A 19265-nucleotide genomic window follows, 5' to 3' on the forward strand; every position below is an offset into this window, starting at 1 on the left:
AAAGTAAAACATATCCATCATCCCTTCTAGCGCTCACAAATCATTAAGCAAATATGCATTTTAGCTTTTAAAGCCTGAAAAACACATGTCTGTGAAGTCATCGTCATTCGATGATCTGTAGGTTTTTAATTTTTTCCACGATATTTTCGACGACGGTGGTTTGAAATTGCGAAGTTTTTGAACTGCTTTATTTTCGACAACCTTATTTTGTACCACTGTGTTTTAGAATTGCAATGTTTTCTTGTTGTTACTTTTGAAGATGCAAACGCAGTTGCAAAACGCCAACCTTTTGCTAGATATTTTAGAAAGGCACCAATTCCGGTCCTCGTATGCAGTGGCAAGACTTCGTACAGGCCATTTTAAAGCTATGAAGATATCTCCAGGGGATAACTCAAGATCTTACCCCATATGCATAAACTGCCCACAAACCCAGTTAACGCCCAACTGCCAGGCTATCATTGCTGGTCTTTACCGACTTGGCTCATTACCATGGGATATCCTTTATAGTTAGTTCTCAGGCTTCAGACCTGGCAAGGCTTGTCTTTCAGACTTTCCATTCCATTTAGCTCCTTTTCCATGGACAAGACAACAACAACAACATAGCTAAATTCAAATTCTTTTTGTTACAATTTGACAGTAATTTAACTGTTCAAATTCGCATTCACTACGCTGAATGGCAGTACTCTAAAAACTGGCTATTTATTAGACTACATAAATTAAAGATTTTAAGTCTTGTGAAATAGCAAGCCTTGTCAGATCGCTTTAGCAAAAGAAATGACAGACAAAGTTTGAAAAGCATCTTCTGTTGAAAGATATTTCTAACGGCTTTGATGCATCGCAATATAATTCCTTGAAATAATTAACTTGCTGTTTTTATTTCAAATAAAATTGACACATCATACTTTTTTCTTTTTTTTTTTAAATCATCAGCTTAACAATTGCCATTGTTTCAACATTTCTTAGTGTAAAATAATGTAATATTAAGTAACTGGCACGTCATTACCATTTAAAATACTTCTTCGTGCGTGTCTTTCATAAGAATACTTAAATTCCCTTTGGCGACTACTAAAATCCTTGTAAGGCTCAGCAGTGTTAAATTTTATTGAAAATCTTCAGTTAAATTCCTTTAATTGAATTGAAATGAAAATAATAAAATGTTTATACATTTTATTATTTTCATTTCTAAAGCATATTTTGGATGTAAAAAGCATTTGAATCTTAGAATTTCAAATTTTTGTGTGCCGTTACATTACATCACGTTAAATTACATCAAGTTACCAGAATATTCACCAGCCGCATCACATGGCAAGTGTTGAGATTCCATGAGGTAAAAGAAATTTCATTTATCATAAACATAACCATTGGACTTTTCAGTTCTCAAGAGCCTGAAATTATGAAAGGCCTTTATTTATATTCAAATTTTAGAAGCTATAGCAAAGCACATCAGGTCGTAGTGACCTTTCCCTTATTTGCTGTTGCAACGTGTAGTGTCATCATCGCACAGAGAATAGAGAATTTTAGTACATTACAGGTTTCGACTTTTTTTCCGCAGCAGTTGTTATCATAGTTATGATGCATGGTTTGTGGGGAATACCCTGAAGTGCCTGTTTTAAAGTAACAGACTGTAGTTGAGTATCTAAAAACAATTATATGCTTCTTAATAATTTGTATCCTTATGTTATTTTTAGTAATTCTAAGATCTCTAACTAAGATAATTTATAATACACTGAATTGATAATTTTTACATAAATATAAATCATTGTTGGTATTGAGATTATTTGGATTACGGAAAGTACTCCAAAGCTATTTGTCAAGGGAGGTATGACTTCGTGGAAGATTTTTTAAAGAAACTAGCTCTTATTCGGGTCATACAAAGTAAAACTAAAAAAGCTTCCATGGACCTCCCATGAAGCCAATACATTTGCTGGGAGTACCGGTCGAACTACCAATGTTCAATGATTTTACCGTTCGACCGCTGGCGGACCTATGTTATTGATGTTAATAAAAACATTTTAATATCGTGTCTCACATAGAAAACTTCCATATAGCCGATCTGTTCGCTACGATTTGAAACCGGGTTACCTGAATTTAACGGAAAAATAAAGAAAGAAAAATTGCTACAAATTTGTCATAAATATTGCTGGTCAAAAATGGCAATACAGTTTTCGAGATATGTTTTTAAAACAATATCAAGAGTTCTGTACTAGAAACAAGCAATAATTCTTAATCGTGCATTGACATTAACATTCCGGTTTATAACTACGACTTTTAACCTAGTTGCCCAATACTGTATAGCAAAATACGATTCTCAGTAACAAACAAAATTCTCAAACCAGTAAGGAGGAGATATCTCTTTACATCTGCAGTACACGAAACTTTGCTAGAAAAACCAAGAAAAGTATCATTAGGGCTGAATAAGGGCAAAAATTCAAGCAAAAAGAATTGCAATCTAGTTTGAAGAACCAGTTACAATCTCACTTGACAATCAAAGTCTATTAGTCCTTCTCTGCATGCATATTAAAATAGACTACTTAAAATTATCATTTTGGGATTCCTCTGCTTCCACAGAATTGTAAACAGAAGTGCAAAAGCTAAAGGAAGAATATAGCCGAAATCTAATAAGGAAGTTATAACGAAAATAAAATCTCTAGCACAACTAGCCTACTAGTTTTTGTCCTTTCCTGTTAGTCAGTCAAATGCAAGGTTATCAAACTATAAGCTATGGATATCTGAAATGAAAATTATTGTACTTATGTCAACAAATGCCTCACAAAAAACAATTTCCCTCGCCTAACCTTCCCCTCACAATACAGAATCTCGCAAAAATCCCACCTCCCCAGTATGAAATGGACATGACAAAGAGAAGAGAAAGATAATGTAGTATATATTGTTTCACGGATTAAGCAGAATTAACTGAATGTGCCATTTCAATGATAAGTTGATGAGAATTGTGCAGGAAATACATTGGACCTAGAAGACTTAGTTGTGACATTACACAACAGACAGCTTATGATTACATCACAGGATATGCTATCTACAGATTCAAGTGACATCCGGCGGCCGGCGTGATCACCAAACATCGCAGATTGTGTCACTTCCCATTGATAACTACAGGAAAGGATAGTTTTCAAACGTAAACTCCAGATCATTGAAAAAATTTACAGCATCACAGCAGTAACTTAGGAACGCATCACAGCAGTAACTTAGGAAACGACAAGAAATGCTATGCACAGCTGCAGGGTTTGGTTTCAGGGGTATATACGGTATAAAGGCAAACATTTTGAGTGTCACTTTAAGTAGAAAATGCAGAAAATGCAATATTCACGTTATGTGGTTACGCGCTTTTCTGGTATGCTTATTCGAACGCAATTCTGCATTCCCTAAGGTAAGTGACATATCATGCTCCTTCTGTTTGTGCCATACAAATATACATTGTGTCAAATTTGCCTTTGTCATTTCCGTGTAGTATTGAGGAGGTTTTTCTACCAGATACTGCAGTAACTAATATTCTGAATATTTTAGAAGACCTTGTAAAAGAAAATACCTCGCATTTTATTACATTAAAAAGAAAACCATAAAACTTTCATTCAGATAACGTTTTCGATTGCTGAGTTGAGTAAGTAACCGAGCTATTAAACCGTTGGATGCTGATAGTTCGACTCGGCTTCAGTCCTCAACAAACGGGCTGGCTGCATGAGAGTTTTCCGTACGTGTAACGCGAATACGCACCAATTTCCCTTAACACGTCATCCATGAAGGCATCCCTTCCATTAAGCAGATAGCTCTGGCGTACTTTCACATAACGTAAAATAATCCAGTAATTGATTTCTGAGAATAAACCCTTTTCGAACTACCGTTTTTCGAAGCTTTAACCGTTGATCAGCGAAAGAGTAAGGAACGACATCAGTTGAACACAATAGGAATCCGTGAAATTGTTGAAGGTTCATTAATTATCATTCTTTTTGTAAACTTCCATAATTCCCATGTGCATTATTGAAACCGAAATATGAATTACAATATAAGGATTTTTAAAACTTAGCATATAAGGTACACCTTAAAACATCATTAAGATTGTAGAGCACCATGATTTTGCGTGTTCTTTATATAATCTAAGAAAGTGAGTCAAAGGCTCCCAAAAGAAAGCCATATTTAAAGTTCCCACAGTGTTTTAATCAAGCCATATTACAGCTTAGTCAGCTTCCATTTGTATTTCAAGTTTGATTAAAATTTAAGTATTAAAATTAAGTAATTAGTATCTTACAAGCAATTGTTATAAACAATCTCCTAAGAGATACCAACAATTTAAAATTATTTTTTTCTTCTGTGAAAGTAGTCGCTTTTAAGAGGTGATATCCTATACGCTTGTTTTCTCATTGGTTTATTACAGTAAAATTTCTCATGGCAGCTACCTCCCGTAGATGACCAATATTTCTCATAACATAAATAAATATGAGTATTTTAAGCGTCATTTTTTTAGGTGACCATTTTCACTAAACACCGAAATCGTCTGAAAGCATGGGACGTTTTGTTGGAGTTGTATTTCATGGCTACCACACCTGTAAACATAGAGAAATGTACGCTGTCATTATAACTAAATGTTCCCTTTTTTAAATATTACTTCCGTAAGGAATAATTAGTAATGGAATTTCCGGTGTCATTAATTCCATTGCCTATAAAATTCTGTCATGCCCACGAGCTATGCCGCAACACCTGCTGTGTCGGTTCCTCAGACAAAACAACTGCCGACAAACACGGGATAACCTTGAAACTCTTTCGACGAAAATTACGTTAATGTTTATGTTTCGCATTACTTGCTGCGACTGCAGGCTTTATTTATTATCGATGTCAACAATAATGTAAAAATTTTTGCTTGCTAGAGGTGGGCAGCAAAATCTATTTACATGTTAGAAAATGCTCATTAAAAAGGAAGAGCAGCAAAAAATATACAAATTCCTCAATTTTAAATTAAACGCGAGTTCTATTTTGTCATAGATTTCAGTGCTGTGAAAGGGGGTTTAATCCTGGGATTCTTAGGATTTCTCATAGAAATCCAAGAAATCCTGAGAAACAATATTTTCCCTGCAATCCACGGAATGGTTATATAAACTCAGAAAATCAAATGTGTACGCTTATTTGTTTAAACATTTATAGAAACAAAGAAAAGCAAGAATTGTGTATTCCTTTGCTTAATTGGAAAAAAAAAAAAAAATCCTTCGTGAAAATAGTAGCCAAAATTATGCCGTATTAACCCTGAACCCTTTCTAAGGTGGCTACAAATGTTTTCATTTTTTTAGGGTATAAGGTACTCTCCCGCCTTCTTAGCATGCCTTCGTAGTGTAGTGGTCTGCACGCTGGGCGTGTATTCCAGAGGTCCGTGGTTCAATTCCCAGAGAAGGCAGTGCTCATTTTTCACTTCTGCTGCTTCCAAAAAATGCCTAATGTCTCTACAATGGCGGCCGAAGTAAAAGGGTGGTGGATGATGATTCTCCACACCCAGGATTTGACTGGGTCCCCTAAAACCCCAGTCGCCCTTTAAAAAAAGGGGAGTATATAAGGTATTTCTCCCACCTTCTTAGCATGCCTTCGTAGTGTGGTGGTTAGCACGCTAGGCGCATATTCCAGAGGCCCGTGGTTCGATTCCCGGCGAAGGCGTTGCTCATTTTTCACTTCTCCTGCTTCCAAAAAAATACCTAATATCTCTACAAGGTGATATCTTAAAAAGGTGATGTTTAATTCGTATCTTTATTTATATTCCCAGAAATACTGGTCATTTTCAGAAGCTATCGTGTTTAAATGATCGCTGCGGAAGGGCACGCTTCATTTTTATATAACACTACAATCTTTGTTGAAATAAAACATGATATACTTAAAAAAGAATTTCACACTTGCATTAGAATAAGCAGTACGTATTTGGCCTACGAAAAGAACAAAATCTAATTGTGCGGACTTTTTAAATATCCTTATATGCTCTCGTACTATTTTGTTCTGATATCTGTAATTATACTGTATATATGACTTTTCACATCACTATTAAATTTTTTAGCCCAAATTTCGTTAGCCCAGAAGGACTGTTTATTTCACTTTGGCATTTTGCACCGAAAACTTTAATGTCCGTTTCATTTTTCAAATTGTTGCCACTAAATATTATCGCCCTGTGCTATATTTAAAGAAATTAAACAATGAAGAATCTGCATAAATCTGTATGTTTCTCGCCTTGTGATAAAACAGCGGTACATAGAGTCATCAAATTTTGATCACATAATCTTCCAACGAATATGTGCATCTGGAAGCCCTAATCTGGAATTTGAAATTTATTTTATTAGCGATTTCATATTTTGCAACACTTTAATAAAAAATTTTTGATTAACAAGTTCAACGATTTCAAAGCGAGCAATGGCAGCACAGTACGGGGGGTGGATTATCTCCAGCGCGCGAGACTGTGTATAGGAAATTCTAAAGATATGCCCATATTAAAAATTATTTTGCGATATTGCTGTTGAATTAAAGTTTAAGTGCGAAAAACATGATATTTAATAAGTAAAGGTAACACACAAAACGTTAAAAAAAACCTTTTGGGCGTAATGTAAAATCTGACAAAAGACAATGCGCTCAAAAGACAATGAATACATTACTTTTGGGGTCTTAAATCTAATTCTATCACCGACGCTGAAATACTGTGACTTGTAATTATAAAAATGCTTATGCTGATCTTCTCTTAGCATCAAAAAGCATTTTCAAGTTATTTTACGGTTAAAAATTTCGTAAGCGTGTGAGGTCACGTAATCATGTAGTAATCGATTGAAGAATGTAAATACGCACTTACAGGAAAACAATGATACGATTATGTCACCCAATGAATAAAACAATTCCGATTTTAAACATTTTCCTTTTTTATACAAGTAACTAGAATAAAATCCTGTTCTTTTCGGAGCACTTAAAATGTATTGTGACGTCATCGCTTAACACATACATTAATATTTCCAAAGATGTTGTCAATTAAGGTTATTCACTTCATTTATTTGTGCATACGTGATCTCGAAATAACCTTTTCATTGTAAATTTAAATCTTTGCGAATTGCGTCAGCTTTACTGGAAAGGAAAGACGCTTGTAAACTTTCATCTGTTGGGTATTGCCTCAGAAAATACTGCAAAGAATATTCCATCACGCGATCCCTTTTTACCAGATAAATGTTCCCTAGCACGTTTCACGTTTCTCAATATCTTGTTGCATCAGCAGTGAAAATGTTTGAAATACTCATTGCGGATGATCCTAGAATGTCTGAATTATATTTTCTTTATGAGTAATATTTTGAAATGTATGTATATGTTATATGTTTATTGTGAGAACAATTATTGTTTCAAAGTTATTTACTTATCTGCTACACACTTTTTTCAAACATTACAAACTTTTGCTGCTTTAATAAAAGCGTGATATTGTTTCTTTCTCTTCGCATAACTTTTAATACTATTAGAAGCACTGATAACCCGTCCTATCGAAAAAATATAATGTATAAATACAGTTAATCTTAAGACGACCAGCCACAATTTCAGATAAATTTAGTCATCCATGGAAATGATTGTTTAGATATTGATACTGATTTATGCTCTCGAAAATAATGATCAGTTTCCAAGGTAGTCAGTCCTCTTAGTGTAATCGCTAAAAGTGAGGTCACTGTATTTATTTTCCTAAAACTAGGAATAATCTGTTGTTAAGCAGAATGATTACAGATGACAATAAAAAGTTAAATATGATTCCAATAATAATAAACTGTTAGTAAGTTAAAAACACTTTGTTTACCGCACACAACATCAACTTAGCTTGCTAAAATAGGTATTGCAATGAACCCTCTAATGGCGGCCACTTTGCTAAGACAACCACTTTTGAAAGTGACTCCAGAACATAAATAAATATCGTTATTTAACATAATCGTGCAAGACGAACGTCTCGGACCATCTGGGAGTCAGTAAAGATATCATTCGAATATCTAATAGCAATTTGTCGCACAGAACATTGAGAATCTCTAGCAGTCTTCAAAAGAGACACACTACTCACAAAGCTCGTGCCTGGGTCCGACCTTGGGAAACATCAATCATAATAGATGCAGCGATAGTCTCAATCGGAATGTACATGCACAGGCAATATGCAGATGACATGCTGGTAATAGTTAAGTTATAAAAGATAAAAGACCAAGGTAAATCAAACTCCGGACTGTCACGCGAAATGATGCTTCCAGCCTAAATTTACGCTGCAAATGAAAAAACAGTTGCCATAGCCCTTGGAAATTCCAAAACTCCAATCAGGCCTTCAGTCTTCACAATTAATATACATGGTTAAGATAAGCCAAATGTTAAAATATCCTAGCTTATAAGTATAGCTGGATTCCGCACATAGACTACCTGAAAGATAAAAACCTCGGCAGTAGAACTGTCTTCTCGATGACACGGAAACAACTGGTGCATCTTCTCAGCATTTCCAAAACTGTGGTATATTTAGATTATCTGGAATCCATCTTAAAGAGGATTCGATTTAATTTGGAATTGCGCCATACAGCCATTAATTATGCGAAATTATTGAACAGTTGTTTTATTTGAACAAAACAACAGGAAACACCCCTCGATGATACTGAGAGATGAGTTGAAGAGAAAAATACATGACCTTCACCACTTGAATGTGAACATACTGTTACAAGTGAAGAAACTGGTAGTTTAACTCACGCATGTGTCGGATTTGAGTAATGCTTATGGGGTCCCACAAAATTTTCGTATATATTATGGGGTCCCCACACCAAAAGGTTTAAGAAACCCTGTTCTGGATTAATCCTCCTGTTTACGTACCTCGTATTAGAATGGCGCCGACATGGATGACGCAGTTTCGACTTTAAATATACTTAATAAATTCAGTCACTCTCGGTCTATTTCAACCAAACTGAATACATTTAATAATATAACATTCACACGTAAACATTTAGTAATAATTCAGCAGTACAGATAAGCATAAAATAATAATTACAACAGTTACAGGTCAGCTACGCTTTTAGCGACCGAATTCTACGAACGACAAATCTCAAAAGCGTGTTGCCAACGCAGGGCAACGAAAAAGTAGAAATTAATTCGACAGGCGTGGAAGTGAACACCTCCTTTTAAATTTCTCCCATAACAATGAATCTACAAATCAATGAATTGCTCTGAAGAAATGTTGATGCTTACTAACCTCTTGATAGTAGTGGAACAATGAAGCTATCACTGATAAGGCATAAATGCTTTTTACTACGAAATTTATCTTAGAATGATTATCATAAGCATAATTTATATATTAATAATCTTCCGCATTTTTATTGCATTAGAAAATTACGTTTATTCTAAAAATTCATCTGTGTTTAGATTTAATATTACATGGAAATCTGAACAATCTTCCTAACTCTTAGCTGGAATGTAAACATTATTCATCGTTCACCAGGACCTTTTCTTTTGCTAACAGCTTTCTTTGATACGGTACCGAAGGTACCATATGATTCTGATCTTCTGTGGGATTTGTCCTTAAAGAGGTGATGTTCAGTATGATGTTTATTCAAATTCTCAGCAAAACTGATCAGTTTCAGAAGTGATCGTTTTAGAGATGATCACCAAAAAAGGGTTCATTGTAGGTGTTACAGGAATTCAAATAATAGGAAAGTAAGTGATGAAGTAGCAGAAACTCACTAAGTTTGGCATTCGGGGAGTGGGAAAAGCAGAATAGACGAAATCCCACTTCTTTCTTGTATACGATTACTTCAAAACGTGACCATTATTTAATAAGATATGAATAAATTTCGCTCGTGAATTTTACTGTCTAATGTGGCCACACCAAAGAAGATTAAAATTTTCTATGACTGTACGATCATAAGGTGACAACCTTATCTTAAGAAAGTTTTATTATACTTTGTCTTAGTTTTGAAGCAATATTATTCATAAAGAAGAATTAGGACTTCCAACTTCAACTAAGACAACTATCGAACAGCCACTGTAAATGGAGACAGTTCGATCTCTGAAAAACTGCGTTTTTTAGGAGGCTACTATCCAACCGCTTCGTTAATTTGTGCCACAATCTCCTGAGAAATGCAAGCGAGTGTTACGTCGTAAATGTGCCAGTATTAAGGAAGGTAGGACCGGTGATGCATCAATTGCTTTATTCACAACACAAGACACAGATACAAAATTCAATTAATAAATTTAGAAAACTTTAACAGATATCCGAGTTGGTGACATTATCAGAGACGTTAGCCAAGATGGCACTCGCCCCCCCCCCCTCCCACTGAACGAATAATAAATCTCCACACCTTCGCTCGCTGGCGAAGTTTCTCAACTCTCTCGGCGACCGACGTCGAAACCACTGTTCTACTTGCGCAGACGCAGTACTCTGCAACAAGGCGTCGCACTTCGTATTTTGTTTCTCTTGTGTGTACATGTATTCTTCTGTGAAATAGTTGTTAAAAAAATAAATAAATAAAATAGTTAATTATGTATGGATTAGTAATTAGGTACTTAAGATAAAAAATATGTATTTAACTATTAGCAATTATGAATTTAAACTCTTACTGATTTAATTATTTAGCACATTCAGTTATATTTCTCATAATTCGAAACTTTTATTATGTTATTCGATGAGGGGTAGGGAGGGCTATGGCGCCCAGGCACCCTGGTGGTTAAGCACCGCAGTTCAATGTATGTTAGTACTCTGCAACGTCGTTGCCGTTCAGAGTCCCTTATACGAGTTCCATTATACAATCCATAAAATATATACAGAAGTTGGCAACGTAAGTTTTCTCCGTAAAGTTCAGCTACTGTAATTGTAAACGCATTTTCAATTCAAATATCAGAAGTTCATTACAATTTCATTTCGAGGCATTTAAATATTTTTTTTTTGAAAATGTCATTGTATTCATAACTGGTAGAGAAGCAATGTGCTTTTTAAATGAAGATGCGCATTGTATTAAAACAGGTTACAACGCTGCTCGATGCACCACGGCTTATGAATTTTCCGAAATTGCACATTAAAAAACGCAGTTACAGAATAATGCATACATCTACACATCAAGGGAAAAAATCACCTTTACATGTCAATCTTCGACCAAAGGTTAATTATACAGAGTACTTACTAATTTTATGACATTTACATTTTTCATGAATATTGAGTAACTAAATGTATATGCACAAGTGGAGAAAAGATGGGGTTTTGAATGTCAGATACCGCTCATTAGATAAATGGAATATCCAGTCCTCACCTCATTCACTGTTCTTTTACTATTTACTATATTACTTGATTCTATTTACTTTGGTAGTCTTTTCATTGCATTTATATATAACGTTATAAGATTCTAGCTAAAGTTATTTGGAAGGCTAGATCTTAACTTGAAGTATGAAGCGACTATTCAGTAAGTTCAGCTTGTATCAGTAACAACACGACGAGAAGAGTGAAAATGTACTTTTATATCAATTCAAGAATAACATGAACATATGGTATTCCTGGTGTGTACAAGGCCTTTGCCCACACTTTTGGCGGCAACTCAAAATACAAAACGTAAAACTAATCCTAAGTTGAATAAATCAGCCGAAGCTGCATTGAGATAATTTAACGCGTAGTTGGCTGTTGACTAACTGAAAATTAATATATACGGTAGTAAAATAGCAAGCTTAACTAGCAGAGAAATAACGTGGCCGAAAACGTAACTCAGACACCATTTAAACAGTAGCTTTCTACCCTATTTTGCATACTGCGAGAAATTAAAATCTCATTCTGGCAAGAAAGCGTAGGTTAAAAATAAAAAAGGCTACTTGCGAAATACAATAAAATTAACTGTTAATAAAATTCCACAACGTAATGATTGAAGTGCACACAATCGTTTTTAAAATCTCTATCATATTAAAATGCTACATAATTTTCTCCCATACTTGATAAATAAATATTCGATATTTTCATTAGAGAAAACTTTACTCCTTTTAAGGATGTGGGCTTTTAACGAGATAATAATGCTGGTCTAACTTTCCTTGTCATGCGAGAGAGCTCTAACTAACTATAAGAGTGAAAATATATTTTCGGAGGGGGATTTTTAATCTTTATTTCACTTTTATTCTCTAATGGGCTGCTTGGTAAGCAAATTTTCAAGTACAAAGAGTGACATTTGGAGGCTTCGAATAAATAAAAATAAAATAAAATTTGCGTATCAGAGGTTGAAATGTGATCCCTTCTTTCACTAAGGTCATAGCCCTTAGATTAAAGGGGTTAACCACGTGCTCTGGCTTGCATGATTTCATTATATAATTAATCCCCTTCTTTGCGCTGTTATGCTTGCACCTGCTCTGTCCACCACGGGACGTCCAAGGCCTCCTAAACAGCGGGATTCGAAAACAACCCTTTTATTTTTTCTGGCCTAGATGTTGACGTGCGATGATCATTCCATGCTAATAGGAAATTAAACAAATGAAACAAAAAAGTCACGTGACCGGGGCTTTTAAATGCAAGAGGAAGTGCGACGTTCGATGACTCAGTATCCAGAGAGCGGAAGTTCTTAACGAAGTTAGACAAAATAAAAAATAACCAACGTCTCCACTTTCATATCGTAAAGAACACTGGAGACAGTGGCACCATTTAGCTTTCCAAATGGATATTCTCATGCATAATATTTTTTCATATGTAGCGGTAGATAAATAGACTCTCTTCTATTGCGAAGTTGTAACTTATTCTTAGTATGTCTTCTAGATATCAAAAATTACGAATGGCGAGATCTGTGACAGTTCCGTTCAAGGAGAAAGTTGTTTATCGCATAAGAAAAAAATATTTCTACGATGCTTCTAGATCTAATGAAGATGAGGAATTATTATTCGCCTTGAATTGCAAGTAATAAGAAATAAAAACAACTTTAAATATCTTAATGAGAGAAGCGAAAATGCGTACTAATTGCTTTAGCTAAAATTCACGGAATGAATGAGAATATAATCATTAAATTGTCTAAAAAATAGTTGTAAGTAGGTCATAATGATTACATTTCTTACACTCTCATTACTTAAAGGCATTCATTAATTTACCTCATTAAAGCGGGCCAAAAAAGAACACACAACTGCAACAAACGATACAAATTGTTAATTGAAGATATAAATGCCGTAATGATGGCATCAAATGATGAATGACAAACATCAAATTTCATCTTTCATTAAATCATAGAAACTGGCTCATAGAAAACTCATATTTCTAAATTTGTTTATTAATACCATTTATAATGCTTATACAGCATTTATGATATCTGTGCAGTCTTAAATTCTTCAACACAGATAGAAGAAAATACAACTTTGAATTCAGTGTTGTATCGCTGATATTTTCCAGCTCTTAAATCCCAAATTACAGATTCTAAAAGAGAAGAAAGGATCAGCATAGAGCTTGGTACACCACAATGCAAGTATTGGCTTCTTATTCCACAATGCAATTAGTTATGTCAGGATCATGGCAAAGAAGCTAATGTGGCCAGCATATATTTTGCCAATGCATGGCATCGGCAAAAATAGCAACGAGAAGTGTCACTTCCGTTTGATGGCTTGTAAATGAAATATAATTTGTTTGTAAATTTCATTTAAAGTTTTCATAAGCATTCAATGCTAATTATTTATTCTATTCTCCCATACAATAAACAATTAACGATAACTATACATGCTCATGTTATAAGGTATTTCTCCCGCCTTCTTAGAGAGCCTTCGTGATGTAGTGGTCTGCACGCTCAGCGCGTAATTGAGAAGTCCGCGGTTCAATTCCCGGCGAAGGCGTTACATATATTTAATCTTGCCTGCTTCCAGAAAAATCCTAATTTCTCTACAATGTAGACATTCTTTTTCATTCTTTTGTTTGAAATTACAGTAGAACTCCAATTATCCGAATCAATTGGGATGGACCCCATTCGGATAATTGGATTTTTTTTCCGAAGAAAGGGTCTACGTACACTTTAATTAATTACTGTACGTGCTGTACGTTGAAAATCGGAGAGAAAACTGTTTTTAAAGAAAAAAGAGGTTTTTATTAATTAAAATGAAAAGGCAACACTTTTACGTACATGTTATAAAGTATACTGTACAGTACTTACAAGTGCTGGAAGTCATTGCTTGCTGAACATCTCGGTCAAAATAATTTGTTTGACAGACATCGTGCCTGCAAAAATTTCTTAGCCAGTCGTTACTTGCTTTAAAGGATGAACAACCAAGCTTCGGAGCTAAGACCTTAGATTTTTCACGAAGAATCGGACCCGAGATTGGGTTTCCCATAGAACGTTGCTGCAAAAACCACTTGAAAAAGGCACCTTCTAAATTTTTGTTTATTGCTGCCTTCATTGGTTTTCTTGAAGGACTTACATCTTCGTTTTCAAGTTTAAAAAAGGTGGTTTTCTCCTTTTAATATCTGAAATCGTTGAATGTCCAACACTACGTTTCCATATCAATTTTATTCTTAAATTCTGAAAGCAATTCGGATATTCGGAGTTCGGATATTTGGAGTTGTACTATATTGCATTCATCCTAGCATATCATCTGATCATAAAGCGTTTTGGGTTCACAGATCATGACTTAACTATCACCAAAAATTTAAAAGCAGCATATCTTTAGATTCTAGACAGAGCATTAAAGTGTTACCATCATTTTGTTTTCAGTCTTTTCTCAGTTTATGATATCAGTGTTCAGTTTATAAAATGATCGACTTTTTATTTGTTACTTTAGCTGTATTTATCGCACATCGCTTTCTTTGCACTTAAGCTACATAACAAAATCTTTAAAATCAGCATATCTTTAAAATTCCTAATACAGTATTAATTGTTGTCATGTTTTTTTTTTAATATTTGTTATGTTATTTATGTTTTCTATGCCATTACTCTAAAAATAGTACATAGGACTAACATTTAGTGGCAACATCCTTTTATTTGAAAAGTTATTCGACGCAAAAATGAAACGAACACAAAACTAAGGACTGATCCTAATGTATGCAATTGTTTCATAATGAGAACTAGTCTTCGCAATGAGCTTATTCTCGCTGCATTCAGCATAATTCTAAGAATACATTTAATGCTTATAAATGCAATATATTGTTCTTACTTATCACATGTTGTTGTTCTCATAATAGGTAACCACATGCCTATTTTAAATATTAAATCTGACAAGCCTGGAATTATTTCATAATATATTTTTTACAAAAGTCTGTTCAAAGCTTCAAATATAAAATATCACTTCCGGTTTATCAATTTTACATTAAAATCTAATAAGTTGTTCTCATTGATATAAAAGTCTGAAATATTATTTTTTTTAAGTTTTGGTTTTTCATCCAAAACTGCTATGATCTTGAAGTAATATACCACTTCTCGTTGTCCATAAAATTATTATGAGCTTCAAGTAAAGTACCACTTCCGTATGTCCAATTTTACCCCAAATCTATATGCAGATAAACCGACATCATTGTAAAAATTAGGTATGCATATAAGTTGCGGGAGAATAATGAATAAAGAACGTCTTTTTTTTTTTTTTTTTTCCCTTAGCACAGCCGTCAAGTTTTATGCGCATTTCTTGGGGCCAGTGCCGCTAGTGTAAACAGGCTTTTATGGATTTATCCAAAATCTAACCAACTTTTTATATGAACGCAGAAAGCTTAAATAAGGTAAATGGAAGTGAAATTTTGATATAACAGTTATCATGGACGTAATATTCGTTATACAGATACAGACAGACATCTTCATAAAATTAATAAAAATGCGTTGTGGGGACCCTAATTCGTGCTTATTCATTGAAAACTCAGTATCTGATTTTTGGACCGAAACATTACCTCTCTTACCAATGTATATAGCAGAGTTGGCCAAACTTCATGTCAGTAAGAGCCGCACGTTTGAATTCAGGAATGTTCGAGAGCCCGCATTTAGATTTTCTTAAAAGCCACAAGTTCATATTTACATTATTATAGAAGTAGTGGAGGAGATTTTAAATAGAAAAAAAATCCCTGACAAGTTTGTAAAAAGAGTCTAAACTAATTAATTACTTCCTTTCGGACACTGAATAGGTTTAGTTTACCATATTTCATATTTTATATGCATGAGCCGCACGAATTGCCTGGCGAGAGCCGTATCAGGCTCGCGAGCCGCATTTTGGCCACCCCTGGTATATAATTTGGCGGAAGGTAATAAATAATATCTTAAAATTTGAACGGGATAATGAGAGTTTCAAGGAATATATTCGTTCTTTAAAGGTAGAAATACTGAAAATTTTCTTGCCTTTTTACTCATAGTACAATATACAATTTATCTTAAAATTTTTATTAGATGCATATGTTTCTCAACATTTTCTATACTCTACATCCCTAGAAAATGTTGATCAATATTCATATGTGGTACAAAATATGTTCGTGTCCTTTTCAGTATTCCTTGCACACTGGCAGCAGAGTTGGTGCAACTGCGGCCGCACTGCAATACCTTCTTAAACAATTCCTATACTTTAAAGAAGGTATTGGCAATGGGCTGTAGAATTTCAAAGAAGAGTTTTTCGAAGAACATAAAAAAAATAAGCATTTATATTCACCTCTAACTGTCACCTCTGAAAGATGACTGCTTTCACAGAAGACGAAAATCATTTGAAACTGTGAATGATCATTTTAGAGAGGGTTCACGAAAAAAGAAAATAATAATAATAATAATAATAATAATAATAATAACAATAATAATATTTTTTATGAATTATTTATTTGAGACATGTCAATTTTTGAATCAAGGTTGTAATATAATCAGTCTGCATCAAAATTTGTACCTGATCTTATGAAATTTGTTATTTTATTCTAAAACAGATTTTATTTAATCTTGATTTATATTTTTGTATTATTTTTCATTCTTAGATATTAAACTGTTTTTAACAAATTAAGTTTGCTTGAATTTTTTTTAATGAATATGCTTTATTAATGAATGAATTTTTCCCAAAATTATATGTTTGTAATAAAAAGTTTATTCAATTTTGATAGGCAGAACATAAAAATATATTAAATATAAATAAAAAAAGTATTTACTAATGTATACTATGCCAATTTGTTACTGAATAAATTACCGATGTTAATATTTATGATTTACTGAAAATTGATTGCTTAGAATATTTTTAAACGAAGACTCAAATTCCATCTTGCATTTGCATCTAGTCTTATCTAAAAAAATCTAAAATGCTCCATATTCAAACTGCCGATCTCCGAAGAAACAGTCACTTTTAACATTGTTGTTGTGGTTGTCATTTCTGTGATGAAGCCCATTCAAACAGTGCCATGGGCGAAGATGACAACTCTGGCAATCTGCAAAATGGTATCATCGTAGACAAGACTCTAATTTTTAACAATTCAGCAAGGATGGTTTGACAATCAAAAGTGTGTGCAGTTTTCAGTTCTGACTCCGGGCAGTTATCACAGTTCCTGTAGGTTTTCCTACCCTCTCTGTCAATTTTCAGTCCTCTGTGATGGCATTTTACAGCATTCGTGTCTCAGTTCTAATGTCTGGAATATAAGACATATTCTGCATTATTCTTATATTCTTGTATTATTATAATTATACTTGTTATTAAAGTTTCGTTCATTCCACAACATTGTCATGATTCCTTAATAATAAAAAAATTATTAAGATTTTTAAAAACTTTCTTTCTTTCTTTCTTTTTTTTTTTTTTTTTTTTTTTTTTTTTTTAATTCAGAAAAATTCTAGTTTCTATCCGAAATATTTAATGATTGAATATGTTTGCTTATTTCATCAGCACTAGAGATTATTGCATGTTTTATGTAACAGTTTCTAATCTGTGCTCGGTTAACTGTTAAGTCGATCTATATTTGGGTTACGATTCATATCTTGTGATTTTAACAAATCGTACTCAAACTATCAGTAAAGATATTGCATAAATGTAAGTAAGTGAAACGGGTATGACGCGGAAAGTTCATTGAACCTGTTGCGGAAATTCTAATAATCCCTTTTTACCAGATTAATTTTTATAATTAATAGAATAGCATTTGTTAATAGGTAAAAATGTATTTTAAGTACGTTTCGAAATTAGGCAAACATGAACTTCAGTCTGATGCTGACTTTATAAAGAAATTATATCCATTTCGAGAAAGATTATGAAGGATCTCTCTTCACCAAGGTGCAAAAATATTATGTACCATTTACTAGAAGCACATAATTTAAATACATGGATATAAAATAAAGAAATACAATGAGCTTTCTCTAAGACAATCATGCATTGTTCCAGATGCTTTTGGTTTTGTACGAAAGTACAAAGTACACTTGTAGAGACATTAGGATTTCTTGGAAACTGGAGAGATGAAAAATGAGCAACGCTTTCGCCGGGAATCGAACCACGGGCCTCTGAAATATCGGCCCAGCGTGCAAAACCACTACACCACAAAGGCACACTAGGAAGGCGGGAGAAATACCTTATATACTCCCCCTTTTAAAGGGCGACTGGGGGTTTTAGGGGGCCCAATCATCAAATACTGGGTGTGGAGAGTCGTCATCCACAACTCTTTTAGTTCGGGCGCCACTGTAGAGACATTAGGATTTTTTTGGAAAGAGGAGAATTGAAAAATTATCAATCGCCTTTGCCAGGAATCGAACCACGAACCTCTGAAATACCGATCCAGTGTGCAAACCACTGCACCACGAACGCACGCTAGGAAGGCGGGAAAAATACCTTATACACTAATTAATTGAAGGCAGGAGAAATACCTTATACACTAATTAATTAACAACTGGAAAAATTAATAATTAAATGATTAATCACGATGAAAGTTTAAAGAATGTTCAGAAAATGTAAAGGCAATAGTTAGCATTTAAATGGTAACTATTGCTTTTGTATTTGATGATTGATACTTTCCGTCATGAAGATATATGCTTATTTATTCTATGCAAAAACTGTTGCATGAATGTAACTTGCATTTTCTTTTACAACATGCTGTAATTTTACATAACTTCGAAACTAGTTCCGTAAGTTCTAATAAGATAACAGCTGGATCATAGCCTCTGGCTGTTCAATAGTTATGCTAAGTTAGAAAACATTGAACTTTAAAGTGTGATATTTCTTCACGGGTCATTTCAGGTTTGAATGATAACTTTGAATGATAAAATTTAAAGTCAGTTTAAATAATGAATATAATTTAATCTTAATCTGCTTATACATTTTAGTACTGCTCCCAAGTGTAACTTTTTTTTTTTTTCAGTCTAGGTCTATTCGTCTATTCGTCCAAAAGGGTCTATTCG

The 19265-nt window shown here is 33.8% G+C and overlaps 1 protein-coding gene across 12 annotated transcripts in view; it reads left to right on the plus strand.

Annotated features, from left to right (window-relative positions):
• Positions 1-19265, plus strand: part of LOC118198596 (uncharacterized) — a 385056-nt gene that overhangs the window by 298838 nt on the left and 66953 nt on the right. For 3 of the 12 annotated variants that reach the window (XR_015041774.1, XR_015041773.1, XM_085819212.1), the window contains exon 1: positions 3114-3385. The exons of the other annotated variants lie outside the window; for them this stretch is intronic. Coding sequence is in view for 1 of the 3 variants with exons in the window: in XM_085819212.1 (XP_085675338.1) it covers positions 3221-3385 (165 nt within the window). In the remaining 2 variants the exon portion in view is untranslated. Of the gene's footprint in view, positions 1-3113; positions 3386-19265 lie in introns of those variants that run through there. 12 annotated transcript variants of the gene reach the window in all.

Source organism: Stegodyphus dumicola, chromosome 6 (assembly GCF_044657685.1).
Source record: "Stegodyphus dumicola isolate Sdum_Otavi_A_Nest chromosome 6, ASM4465768v1".
Taxonomy (NCBI): Eukaryota; Metazoa; Arthropoda; class Arachnida; order Araneae; family Eresidae; genus Stegodyphus; species Stegodyphus dumicola.